This window comes from Apiospora hydei, assembly GCF_038363865.1.
Source record: "Apiospora hydei strain CBS 114990 chromosome Unknown utg000004l_segment0_segment0, whole genome shotgun sequence".
NCBI classification, from domain to species: Eukaryota; Fungi; Ascomycota; class Sordariomycetes; order Amphisphaeriales; family Apiosporaceae; genus Apiospora; species Apiospora hydei.
In genome coordinates, this window is record NW_027117363.1 from 7,821,838 (window position 1) to 7,835,197 (window position 13,360).

General features: G+C 51.3%; 5 protein-coding genes across 5 annotated transcripts; 3 read left to right on the top strand and 2 right to left on the bottom strand.

The window, feature by feature from the left end:
* Positions 1 to 1,101: 1,101 nt before the first annotated feature.
* PG997_004960 (uncharacterized protein) lies at positions 1,102 to 2,010 on the bottom strand (the record flags this gene model as incomplete). The annotated part of the gene is made up of 2 exons (XM_066809275.1): positions 1,102 to 1,488; positions 1,549 to 2,010. The coding sequence occupies 2 exons, from the start codon at positions 2,008 to 2,010 to the stop codon at positions 1,102 to 1,104; spliced, it is 849 nt and encodes a 282-aa protein (XP_066672893.1).
* Positions 2,011 to 2,502: 492 nt separating this feature from the next.
* On the top strand, positions 2,503 to 3,200 carry PG997_004961 (NADH dehydrogenase (ubiquinone) Fe-S protein 6; the record flags this gene model as incomplete). The annotated part of the gene is made up of 3 exons (XM_066809276.1): positions 2,503 to 2,811; positions 2,886 to 3,053; positions 3,138 to 3,200. 3 exons carry the CDS (start codon positions 2,503 to 2,505, stop codon positions 3,198 to 3,200), a joined length of 540 nt encoding a protein of 179 aa, XP_066672894.1.
* A 414-nt stretch (positions 3,201 to 3,614) lies between these two features.
* Positions 3,615 to 4,414, top strand: PG997_004962 (uncharacterized protein; the record flags this gene model as incomplete). Its single annotated transcript, XM_066809277.1, has 4 exons — positions 3,615 to 3,668; positions 3,755 to 4,105; positions 4,194 to 4,256; positions 4,319 to 4,414. 4 exons carry the CDS (start codon positions 3,615 to 3,617, stop codon positions 4,412 to 4,414), a joined length of 564 nt encoding a protein of 187 aa, XP_066672895.1.
* A 603-nt stretch (positions 4,415 to 5,017) lies between these two features.
* On the bottom strand, positions 5,018 to 5,898 carry PG997_004963 (uncharacterized protein; the record flags this gene model as incomplete). Its single annotated transcript, XM_066809278.1, has 2 exons — positions 5,018 to 5,283; positions 5,361 to 5,898. 2 exons carry the CDS (start codon positions 5,896 to 5,898, stop codon positions 5,018 to 5,020), a joined length of 804 nt encoding a protein of 267 aa, XP_066672896.1.
* A 2,324-nt stretch (positions 5,899 to 8,222) lies between these two features.
* On the top strand, positions 8,223 to 11,826 carry PG997_004964 (uncharacterized protein; the record flags this gene model as incomplete). The annotated part of the gene is made up of 8 exons (XM_066809279.1): positions 8,223 to 9,257; positions 9,315 to 10,159; positions 10,324 to 10,609; positions 10,664 to 10,860; positions 10,918 to 10,961; positions 11,013 to 11,303; positions 11,388 to 11,432; positions 11,498 to 11,826. 8 exons carry the CDS (start codon positions 8,223 to 8,225, stop codon positions 11,824 to 11,826), a joined length of 3,072 nt encoding a protein of 1,023 aa, XP_066672897.1.
* Between the last annotated feature and the right edge of the window lie 1,534 nt (positions 11,827 to 13,360).

Sequence of the window (13,360 nt, forward strand, 5' to 3'; positions counted from 1 at the left end):
TCACAGTTCCAGTAAGAGTAATAACATGCATGGCAACCTTCCATTCAGGGCTCAATATGGCTCAGCGAACAGCGGATCTCGGAAAACAGCTTACTTCGTGCTTCTATCTGGCTTAAATACTACAGCTCGCTTATCCTGGGCCGAAAGAGGTGACGTATAAGGGGTGAACATCATGAACGCCGGGTATTACGAGATTGGCCAAGCAAGGCTGCCGTATGCCGTGCATCCGGATGATGGTTTGGATGAACTACATTACTACCCTATAAAATGAAATCTACTTCTTTGTTCACGTCACACCTGAGCCTCCAATCTGCAAAGTGTTGATTACCGAGTAAATGTGTAATGCGGCTACTGCTGCAGTCCGCTTGCGGGTAGATACATCTGATCTGTCGTGACACCCGCACCATTGAACGAACCACCAATATTAAACGATGTTAGGTCTAGAACGATAGTCATTGGCGCGATAAAGTGATGTATGTATGATCCAGACTGTGCAGGACTCATTTGTTGGCTGTCACGTAGCGGAAGTGATACGTGACTTTCCCTATAGATTATCAAATCCCCAGACTACCCACTTCTCACTCTCTGGCAAACTGCGCACAGCGGGCGGTTGCGTCAAACGTCTCCTTCCGAGTAGTTTGCAGCATACCCATCACGCTGGCTATGCCCGGATGAACTTCCGTTAGCAACTAGGTAAGAATAAACCTGGCATAGCACAGCGTAATGTAACTCCCGAGCTCGTGACACCAATAAAATGCTGAATCACAATGAGGGTCCACTCCCTGTAAGGGGTACTCAGCTGCTGGGGCTTATGCTGTCTAGAAGCAACTGTGCAAGGGAGACACGACCTACTAATGGCTAAGCGAGACTCAGGTCTCCGCGAAGAGGCTCAGTTAACTGAGCAAAAGTTGCTCAAAGTACCTGGTACTAAAGACCAGATCATGTCCTGATATTGTGCACCTTGGGAAGGCGGACAGGTATACCCCGCCAGTTCAGTCTTAAGCCCCAGGCAAATTGGGTGTGATCCGATCGACTCCATACTGTAGGGATCTACCCCGGATATGGGCACCGTCCAGGAATAATATCTTCCAAATGCAAAGTTCAGCGTCGCTTGTTGGGACAAGACTTGAAGCTATGCCCGGGCTTGCCACAGTTGTGGCATTTGAAGGAGGGGCTAGCTGCCCCAGGCTGCCCTTGTCGAGAACCTGAAGAGATTCCACCACCAGAAGATATTGAGGACAGGCCGGCAGGCTTGGCCGAATTCAGCTTGACTTCCTTCTTACGTCTCTTCTCTGCTAGCTCTCTCGCCTTCTCTCTCTCTGCGCTCCGTTTACTTGGTATTCTTGGCGTAGCAGGGGATTTTTGGCCACCGTAGGATTTACGACCTGGGCCATCGTCTTCTGAAGCATCAGAATCGGATGCAGAATCTTCGTTGTCGTCGTCATCATCGTCAGAGCTCTCATTGGAGTTATTGGACTCGGCTGGGACCTATAAATACGTAAGCATGGATGAACAATTTTTGCGACTTCAAGGCGCAATCAGACATACCTTCTTCTTGTCCATATTGTAGCGCCGGAACAGATGGCCTTTCTCAAGCGAGTCACCAACTGAATCTGTATCATGTTCCGTAGCATCTGGGGAATCAATCTGCGCATAGCCAACCTGGACCACATTGAGGGGCTTTTTCACCTGATATAGCGAATTGAATGGACTGTCGGGAACATCTAGTACCCATCGGGCATCTCCAAGTTCGGCCGCGTGCTTCACGATGGCTTCTTCACGCTTCTTCTCTCCTTCATCTATAGCTGCTTGAACCGCTTGCTGATTGACCATGAAATCAACGGGGGCGTTGGCGGTAGATTCATGGGACACCTTGCGCCGTTTTGACGACTGCTCCTCGCTTTTGGGGCTCGCTGTGGGTGTTGTTGGCGCAGAAGCAGCTGCTCGTTGCATGAACTTCATCGTCAGGAGACGCGAAGACATGGCCTTCGGGGGCGTGGGCGCTGCCATGATGGTGTTGTGTACCTGAACGGATCTGGGAATGCGACCGGATTGATGATTTGCGATTATGTACTCGAGTCGCAGAATAGACTGATTGTCGCGTCAAGAGCACTCCCCGCTGTTGTGACTGTGGTCGCTCGAAAAGTGTCACTGGTGAAAATAAAAATTTCGTGTTGGGCGCGCTTTCCTTAAACCTTCACTACCATTGCAGGTGTTGGTGATGCTTTTGGTTCCCAGCGCTGCAGCTTCCAAAAATTCAACGGCGGGGAATAATGTTTACGCTTACAGTACGTACCTAAGATTTGTGGGCCGTGATTTTCCAGGGAGAGCACGGACCCCGGCTGAGCTTCCATTGCTCGACGGCTCCGGCAATATCGAATTGACCTCGCCAGCAATTCCTATCGCTCCCGACGACTTGACGACGACGGGCAATTGACCGGCCAAACTCGCCCAGAACGAGCCAATTGGCATACACAAGCACCACCACCACCACCGATCATCATGTTGCCCCGCCTTGCCGTGAGGACGGCGCTGCAGCTGCCGCAGCGCGCCGCGGTGGCCCAGCGTGCCGCCGCCTTCTCGACCTCGTCCCGATTGCTGGTAAACGACGCCAAGGCGGCCATCCTGGACAACAAGGCCGAGACGACCCCGGAGGCGAAGAGCGAGGAGGACTCGACCGGCCTGGCCGAGAACGAGGCGCGGGGTTTGATGCAGGCACCGAACCGCAAGGAGATCTGGTCGCGGAGCCAGCGGCCGAGAGCGAAGGCCATGACCGGCCCGCGCTTCGAGCAGACGGACTTTGACCTCCAGGTACGACGACAAGCCTTGCGGGTCCCAGCATTTCGAACAGAATGAAGAGGGTACTAATGAGTCTGTGTGTGCAGCCTCAATCCAAAGCGGCCATCGAGCTGATTCACAAGCAACCCGTCCGCTGGACCCACGACCGTGTTGTGGCATGCGACGGCGGCGGCGGCCCTATGGGACACCCCCGTGTCTTCATCAACGTTGACAAGCCCGAAATCACCCCTTGCGGATACTGTGGACTGCCATTTGTAAGTTGATACTGTTGAGCGAATCTCCTGGCTAAGGGGGTTCCCCGATGCCATTTGATAAAGCTAACCAAACCCCTCCAATAGGCCCATGAGCACAACCGGAAACATCTGGAGTCTCTCCCCGAGACGTCATACCCGCTTGCATAGACAGGAGGAGCTTCACTTGAGTATCATACGGCTTGAGGATGAGGGCTTCTCATATGCTAGAAGTGTCCCCAGGCGTACCGGACTTGATGCCATTAGACCTGTACATAACACAATTGCCCTCCCAAAACGAAGCCTTAGACTCTCCGACGGCCAGCTGAAGTTAGAAGGATGAGCAAGGACTGTGTCTTATAGTCAAATTGATTTCGTTGCTGACAGGCGATCAACCTGTAAATCACACGTTAGAGGCTTTGTCCGGAGTTGAGTGATGCAACCAACGTGCCAACCCCTGGAATGTGCACCTATCATTGCCACCACCCACCAACCAACCATGCATAAGTATAGAGAGAGCTCCAGTCTCCAAGAAGCTCGCTCCAGCGACCCCACCAAGGCAAACCACCAAAAACCAACACGATTATGCCGTCATCCACCGAGCACCTATTGACCATCAGTCTCCTACTACTCTTCCTCGTCGGCCTCTTCCCAAGCCTCTTCCACTACCTCCTCTCCCTGCCAGCAACAATACTGCTCTACCCGCTCTCCCACCTCTTCAGTAGCGCCCCGCCATCAACGACCTGCACCAACACCGACACCGTTGCCCCACCACCACCCGCCACTACCACTACCATGTCGTGGTCGCAAAAGCAGTTCACCCTCCCCCGCGCTCGCGCGGCTCCTACCTCGTGACGGACCACGTCGTCGAAAACCTGCCCGAGCTGCGCGGCTACAAGGTCGGCCTGCTGAACCTCTTCGTCCAGCACACCAGCTGCGCCCTCAGCCTCAACGAGAACTGGGACGACGACGTCCGCGCCGACATGAGCGATGCGCTCGACCGCATCGCGCCCGAGGCCGGGCCCAAGGGTCAGGACCTGTACCGACACAGCGCCGAGGGGCCCGACGACATGCCGGTGGGTGCTTCTTTTCTTGATCTTCCCGCCACCCCAAGCTACAGGTTACAGGATATAGGATAGAAGAGGCTGACAGGCGGCATTGCAGGCTCATATCAAGAGTGCGCTGATTGGCGCAAGTGTGACGATCCCGATCAAAGACGGCAAGCTCGTAAGTGTATCCCCGCCCTGGTGTGTCACAGTACTATTTCAGGAAACTCATGTCATCTACAGGCCACAGGAACTTGGCAGGGCATCTGGTATCTCGAGTTCCGCGCAAGCAAGCACTCCAGACGGGTAGTGGCTACGATCCAAGGAGAGAAGGCATAAAAAGACCAGGGAAGAAATTAGACATATCATAGTAAAAGAAAGCTGGAATGGATCAATTCATCGCTGTCAAGCTGCATAGATGACCCCCTTTATAATTCCGGAACGCCAAACGTTTCTCAATCCCTTTTGAATTGCGCAAAATCGTACGCATGCAAAACTCCATTATTTCTCCCATGCAAAGAGGAACTTTCTCTCAGGGGCAGTGATGACCTCTTGCTCTGACCAAGTGTAGTCAAGATTCGTAGAAGTCTCGTCCATCGTGATACTAGCTTCGGCTGAGTATCAATTGCCAATTGCGGTTTCAGCAAATCATCGTAGGCCAAAACCATGCCTCGCCTTGGTTTGCCTTAGCAATGCGCAACAAGAACCATCCTACAAAGCCTAACTTCGAATTTCGGAAGTAGCCCAAAGGCCAGTAATTCGTTGTTGAGAATGCTTTGATGATTGGAATCTTGTAGCGTTGCCAATCTCCCCTCCCGTTATTAGACTCGACCGAAATCTGTTCCTCAGCCAAACCCGTCAGTTTGGCCGCCAAATTGCGAGACTTTCTTTTCGTCATATCGTCAGGCCGATGTCTGTGTATGCGCATTCTTGCGCACACGTTCATTCTTGGGCAGCAGCACCACCATCGTCGTCTCGCATGTCCTCGTCGTCCCCAGCCAAGACCTTGGTCTGGGGCTTGTATCCGTCGGGAGCGGAACCGGGTGTGGCAGCCACAACCTCACCGTCCTCGTTGACGAACTCGAAGTTGTATCGGCTCAGGAGATGGGGGATCGCCGACAGCTGGGGGCCGTAGCGCTGCGTGTTGTCGTAAAGCTCGAAGAGAGGGACGGCGAGAAGCTTCATGTTCTTGGGGACGCTAAGTACCTCTGTTCGTCATGGTCAGATATATATATTGGACAACAGCTTGTCAACCAACGCGAAGAAAAGACGAGGTATTACTTACTGGTCTGGGGCAGCTGGATGAAGTAAAGCTTCTTGCACTCCTTGGGACGCGTAACATGGGCGGGGATGAAGGGATACATGAAGGTCTCGAAGTTGGGTCGCCACCACTGAGCCAAGCAATCGCCCACCTGCCAGTCACCAGCTTCCTCGCCCTCGCCGAGTCTACCGACGGGCGCGAGGCGCTCGTCCAGGCGTGCCTTGAAGCCGCCAAGCTCATCGTCCTCGGGCTTGAGGTAGTCGCCAGGGAGTTTGAAGAAGGCATTGGCAATTTGCAGCATCAGGATGTGAGGGTGGTTGTGCTCGTGGCAGACCAGGATGCCTTCGCAGGTGCGGCGCATTCCATGGGCGGTGAAATGCTCCTCCAAACGCTTCAGGCGGGCCAGAACGGAAGGATCCTCCTCGGGCTGTGTCTCCTTGACACCAAAGGTGTAGTTGGAGAGGGGGTACAAGCGAATGGTGGTCGGCTGGTTGGCGTTGAACTCGAGCGGGAGGATGGGAGGCTGCCCCGACTGCAGCGCCGTGGAGGTGATTGTCGACATCTTGCACGAAGTCGGTCGGCCGGTCGTCGACACGCTATCCGCGAATAGAGGGTTGACTATGTCGGCGACAGGTTGACGCAAAGAACCTGGGAGTATTGGCGTGAGTGTTGGACTCGTGATGGTGATCTTGGAATATTTGGGAGCTGGAGCTGTTGATGGCAACCAGGTACTTTACTGGAATTCAGGTACGGTTCTCCAGGCCGAGAGCTAAGCGTATTGGATGTACAAATACACCTGCAGTCCGTACGCTTAGCCGGATAGGGAAGCTAGTGTGGGTCTCTATATACAGTCCCTAATACCCGCCCAAGGGGAGATGGGCGGGATTCTGAAGGGGAGAACATCCAGTGCCTCGTCCAGTCTCTCTTACCAACTCAACTTATCATGGGATTCTTCATATTCTGGACTCAATCTCTGATGCAGTCCTATGTAAACGATGCCTAGCTATCTAAGGGTACCAACGTCCCATCATCCGAATAGGCATTGGACCTGCTCTGAGCATGTCCAGCCGAGCCCAGCTGATGCTCGCATTTGCTCTGCGTACTCTTCAGAAGAATTATTGCCCTTGAAATCGACACGGTAGACGCTGTTTGACTCTGGCCCAGTCTACAAGATTTGCTCTTGCCTTCCATACTTGATTCAGACGACAGGGGGTATTGCTGATTCTTACGTATGGCAAAGCATTTCTGCCAAGTATTATTGCAGGACTTCTAAGAATAATGGCCCATTATGGCCTCTGGGAAGGGTGAGATGAAAGTGGCATAGCAGGTAAATGCGGGAGGGCGGGATTGTTCTACGTGGTTTGTCCCTGGTTCTGGTCAGGTAGCTGAAGTATCGTCGATATATGTCCGCATGTATCGCCGCTATGAAGGCAATAAATGCAATTTTTGGGTATGGCTCAAATAATTCTTCTGAAAGGGCCAGATCGCATTTTTCTGTGAGTTGCATTCACATGGTCTCCTTTTGGTTCCGTGGAGGCAACCACTGTAGCGGCGATATATGGTGGCATATATCGCCGACTATAAGGTAATCACTGTGATTTTAAATCTGATTCGAAAGAATTTTCACAAAGTACCATAATGACATTTCTCCTCATTGTGTTCAATATGTGTTGCGTTCAATTCGGAGTCAGCTCTCACTTTGCAATCCATAAAGTGCAACAACCTTGACCAACGAACTCCTCGACACACAATCATCGTCAACCTCGCAGAGTGTTGGCCGCCTAGAACACCAAAACACTGCATCCTTACTTCGAGTCCATCTAACGACTCCCTGACTTGCGTACAACAGGTTTGTTCTCTCACAGGTATTGCAGGAGTCACTTGGGACCTTTATCGATACTCAAGCAAGTTCCAGGCTTTAATCCGCATCATACCCAAGAGCACTCACCACAAACCCTTTTCATACACATCTACCCTCCCTCCTTCTTCATATGCACATCACTTTTCGAGTGAACCACCCAGGTGAACTGAGAGTCAACAAGACACTTCGTCAACCAGGCACGAGTTTCTGTGCACTCACTCTCTTTTCCAACACACCCGGACTTGGAATCTCACACCACACAAACCATCGTCACCATATACAAACCTCTTCTCCAACCTCCCTCCTGGAGTTTAATTCTTCACTTTCCCTTCGAGAAGGTAAGTCTGCAATCCTTCTAGGTAGGTGAGTATCTCAGGTTATCTCTTGAGCATCACCTCACTCATATTCCAGCACCTGCCTTGATCACAGTAAGTACTCTACTTCCTCTTCTGCTTCTGTCTACTTTCACTTATCGGGCCTCACTTTGGTCGTCCAAACAATCTGCCCACCTACCTACCTATTTCTTACTACCCAATCAACCTTTTTTTCATTTCTTCTCTATCTAACCCAGTCTGCTTCTTCGACTTCAGAGGCAGTCATCGGGAAGTCTTGTTTGGCATGTGCCTTCTTTAGAGGTTTAGGGCCCCTTTCTCTTCTTCTCTTCACTTTCCTCTTCATCCAACTCTTCACTTCTCTCTCCCTCAACTTTTACAACCTTCGGCTGTCAAGTTTTACCTTCCACTGCGCTACCTTCTGATGATCAAAGGAAGCATTCGAGCCCACCACATCATTCTTTTCATCATACACCCCAGTCTACTTCATCCAGTTCATAAGACTTGGGTGGTAAGTTCTACTGGACTGGTACAGCAGTCATTCTTCGCACTTATGTCCCCATCTTCACACGTTCAAGGACACACCTCATCAATACTTCGGTTTCAACGACGAACTAACATTCAACGCCAGCTACCTAGGTAGGTACTAAGACACTTCTGTCAAGCATTCTGTGAGCCGCTTTGGTTTCTACCATGGCGGGCACCACCAATCCTACCACGGGTATCGCCCAAGACGGCGTTGCTGCAAATGGGCCACGATCTGAAGCGGCTTCGGACCATTTCAGCACTGAGCGACCATCCAATCGCCACCCAAAGAGAGGCAAAAAGAAATCAGCAGAGAACAACACTCAGGTAACTGTCAAGAACGAGCCCGTGTCTTCCCAAGGCTATGATACGCGGCTCCCATCGGAGACGGCCGCGCTGATGGAGCACAATGCGCGTGGTTATGCACGCAAGGCGTTCTCAGAACACACGACGGAAAGCTTGGTACCGATGGCGGGACTTGCTAAGGAGAGCTTGAAGAAGCTCGTGGATCCTTTGACAAAGGTTGCCGATGCCTCGGACGCGGCACGTGCTCTCCGAACCATTAAGGAGGTCCTGAAGCGAGAAACGCGTGTGCGCTCACTTACAGGTATTGTGGGAGCCTCAGGAGCGGGCAAAAGCTCTTTAATCAATGCACTGTTAGGGGAAGAGAGCCTCCTACCTACCTACAATGGGAAGGCCTGTACAGCAGCTGTCACGGAGGTCTCCTACAATGATTCGGAAACCCCGGGTGAAGCCTACAGAGCCGAAGTTGATCTCAATACCGAGGAGGAATGGCGTAAGGAAATGGATAATCTAATCGAGGACATCAAAAATTCCGCGAGCGGAGACGGGGACAGTTCGGAGGACGACGATTCTGAGAATACTGAAGCTCAAATTTCCTGGGCCAAGATACAGTCCGTTTATCCTCATTTGGACAAGGAAACGCTGCTTCGAAGCGACGCATCGAACCTGCTCTGTAATGAGACACTTCGGGGCATTCTTGGTACCACTAAGAAGTTCAAGGCAGCCAGTGCTCAGGAGCTGTATCACCAGATACAGCCGTACATGGACAGCAACGACAAGACCAGAGGAAGAACAACTACTGAAGGCGAGCAGCCAGCCGCATTATGGCCTCTGACCAAAGTTGTCAGAGTATTCACCAAGGCGGATGTTTTATCCACCGGTTTAACGTTGGTGGACCTTGTAAGTACTCAAGCCCGCTGTTGCAATACCCAGGCACTCTCGCTAACTCATAAACAGCCCGGGTGTGGTGATTCGAATGCTGCTCGTGGGACTGTCGCAGCAAAGTACATGGAGCGATGCACTAGCATCTTTGTCGTTGCATCAGTCACACGCGCTGTAAGCGACAAGCTTGCTCAGCACCTACTTGGAGAGTCTTTCAAGTTGCAAATGAAGCTTGACGGCCAGTATGCTAACATGACCTTCATTTGCTCGCGTACGGATGATTTCAATCTGAAAGAAATGGCCGACAGACTTGGGCTGGGAGATGAGTTTGCAAATATTGATGCAAGCGAGAAGAAGAACGAGGCTATCATCGCTTCGGAAATGGTAGAACGTGAAAAATTGGAAGACGATATGTCTGCCAAAAAATCCGAGAAGAAGACACTCGAAAAGCGTATTGCACAATACCAACAGCTCATGCTACAAGCAGCTCAGGGAAAGCCCGTCGTCGCTCCTGTGTCCAACGGTAAGAAGCGGAAGTCAACTACTGGACAGAACCAGCCTGCAAAGAAGCAACGCGGTTCTACTGGAGCACGTCCTGGCCCATTCCACAGCGACAGCGACAGCGACAGCGATAGCGACAGTGATGAAGATGGGCATGAAGTCAATGATGACGGTACGGCTAAGATCCTGACAGTTGATGATATTGAATCAACGTTGGAAGATCTCGGAGAAGAGAGAACCATTATTTCTAAAGATATCAAAGCCAAGAAAAAGCGAATCAACGATATTGGCAAGCACGAGGTTTCTCTGAACGACGACCTCAAGAAGCAGAGAACCAACCTACGATCAGAATGCATCAGAAGGCGGAACGAAAACTCTCGCTCTGATATCAAGCAAGATTTCATTCGTGGTCGCAAAGAGTAAGTTATTATGCTATTGTATAGTATCATCGATGAACTGACATTTGGCTCTTCCAGGCTGGACCAGAAGACGGCTGGTCAGGGTCGAGGCCGTGGCTCTGCTAAAAGAAAGCGACCCATGATTATGGAGCAGTCGGCGAGCAATTATCTGTCTATTGTGTCAGCACCCTCCAGTACCAGATTATGTGTGGACGGGCCACAACTGAGAAAGCGGACGACGGTTTCATCACGGCTGAAGACACAGAGATCCCCCAGCTACTGGAGCACACCAAGAAGTCCGCCGAAGCTGGTGTCACCGAAAACTGCAAGAGTATCTTGAGCAGTTCACTGCAGGTCCTGGAGTCCTTGCATAGCTGGGCCACTCCAAAGCCCAACGAAGACATCCTCAACGAGGATGAGGTGAAGGCCGCAGACGAGAAACTCAAGAGAGATTTCGAGATTCTTACAGCAGTGAGTACACAGAACGGTGTGAACTAGCGAACTTTAGTCTAACCAACTGTACAGAGCCTCAATAAGATCGCAGATGACAGCATTGATGAATGCATGACCATCATGAGAAGGAACCTGTTCAACCAGTTCAAGCCAGCCATCGCCAAAGCTACCAAGCAATTGCTCCCAATCGCTCAGGCATGGGTTACGGACAAAGTGAATGGTCGTTATCGTTACCCAGCTGTAACATATAAAGCTATCCTGCGTCGCCAGTGAGTCTATTGAGCAAAAGCATTTATTGTAGCCTGAACTAACAAGTACTGTGCTAGTGGCGAATACAGCAGGAACGGTCGCGAGGCCAACTTCAATGAAGGTAAGATTATCATCTTAATGTACTGTGGTACGCGAGTTAACCATAACGCAGATCTTGCAACACCCCTGAAGCTGGACATGGCAGACTCCTGGGAGTTGACCTTCCAGCAACAACTACCCGGGGTATTGGATAAGTTCCGTGGCGACGTCGAGCATCGCATAATAACGTTCCATGATGGCGTGCGTATGGATTTCGATGGTACTGCCGTCGCCAATCGTCTCAACATGCTTGAAGATCAACTCAAGAATTATCACATCCAGGGCATCAAAAACCTCGTAGAGGTCTACCGCTCCGAAATCGTCAAAAAGGCAGCGAGAGGCAAGCCGCATGTTCACGCCCAAAGTCAAGGAGGAAATGGCCACAACCTATGACAAATGTGCAAAACAGAAAGGTACGTCTCCGAAAACTATTGCTGAACATATCCAGGATCTTACCAAGACTCTAACTATATCATAGGCAAGGGTGCTATCGGTAAAATGCGAAAGGCCGTTGACACCCAGGTCAACAGCAGGAATGGCAAAAGATGCTCAATGCAGTCGCTGCAGAAGTGGAGGAGAGCCTCACCAAGATGACCGACGACTACGCGGAAGAAATGAAGACCATGGTCAGAAATACACTCGGCAGTATGGTCTCGGAATACCGGAAGTGCATCACGCAGCGTGATGAACCTATTGTTCTACTCGAAGACCGCTATGAGATCCTTCGTATCATCTCCGAGATCGACGACGATTTTGGACAGGAATTCATATCCGCCTCTGAATACGACACTACAGAGGCTACAGCTGCTATGGATATCGACGACATTCCCAATGCCGATCCCGACACTGCGCCCGCTCAAGACGGCATGCTTATCACTACAAGATAGTGTTATCAAGGCTGCCAGACACATTTGACCCTTCTCCTGGTGTTGGTATACCCGCAATCAACCACTATTCCGCTTATTTGCAGAATTCCAAAGGCAAAGGTTCGGGTACCGTCGACCAGGTAATGGGTGGCACCGATAACTAGGTTCACCGCGCCCTCCTCAGGCAGACACTTCCCTCTTCTCCCGTCATATACTCTTCTGGTACACTTCTCTCTGGTCAACTCTCTTCTGGCACACACCGTTTGTGTGTAGCCTTGTGCAATATCTGCACCCATTTCATGGCATCACTCATGCCCCCTCATTCTCGTCTCTACGACGACCGAAGAGGGGCTAGAGTGGTACTACACGAACATGGACGAATTTCACGATCTCACGTTGCTATTTCGGTTCCTTTTTCTACCCTATTCCCGGTGATTTTCTAGCGGAGATAGCCCGGTTGACATGGGGGGAGTTTGCATCTTAGACATACATAACATGCACATACACACATTTGGGATGCGGGAGGGAGAGACACACATATGCAAACGGACTCGGTCACCTCGGAGGGAAGAAACGACGGTCTCGACACTCACCACCGCCACCTTGATGCAGCTGACGGAGCGCGCGACCTTCGGGGTACAGCAGCAAGCATCAATATCGTTTCTACCTGCTGTGGTTGACTGACCCAGCTCATTGCATCTCACGGCTCTCCTCCTACGCCCCCCCATTAATTTAGTTCTCCTATCTGCAGAAAAGAAGCAGACATTTTACTTGTATTTTTAGACACAATAGATTTCCCATCTTACATGCAGCAACCGTTGGCGACTTCTGAAAGTAAGCGATATCCTTTCTATCCCCATCTCCTGCTCCTGCTCCTCCTCCTGGAGACGCGGCTCTATTTGCTTTTCTGCACGATGGCAACAAACATTGGCGTCGACCGGCAAGTGACTCCCGCCCGAGTCCTATGGATGAGAACCTGTAAGTTTTGGACACATCATTCCGGATTGAGACCCCCTGCCTTCTTCCTGCCATGCTCTCCCAACCTCCCCACCTTACAGCTCCGTGGGGGTGCACTCTAATGAAATAGAGTATGGTCGGCGAGGACAATTGCCAAATACAGTGCAGCTTTGCTTTCGACAGGGCCGGATTGTCATAAGAACCCCTGTTTACTACACGATGACATGACGGTAAGGAGTTCAGGGCTGATCTGAAGATGACACATATAGAGGTTGGGGGCAAGCTAACAAAAGCTGAGATATGACAGGTAGCCAAGGGCGATATCCGACTGACCGGTTGTTTGGTGTAAACATACCACTTGCTCCATACACGGCGGCAGCAGCGTTCCCCGGCAAGAAGAGTGTTCTCCGGCACGCGGGTCCTCCCCCAGTGACCAGTGGTTGTTGCATTCGTCGTTCGGGCAGTTGCAGGAGAGGACCCCCGACGTCAAATTGACTGCCCGTGGCTTTCCCGTTTTAGGGAAAGATGTACTACGTACGGTAGGACGCGGTGGGATTGCTATTTGTCGTTTTCGCGTCAATCAAAATTTTCGGTTTGC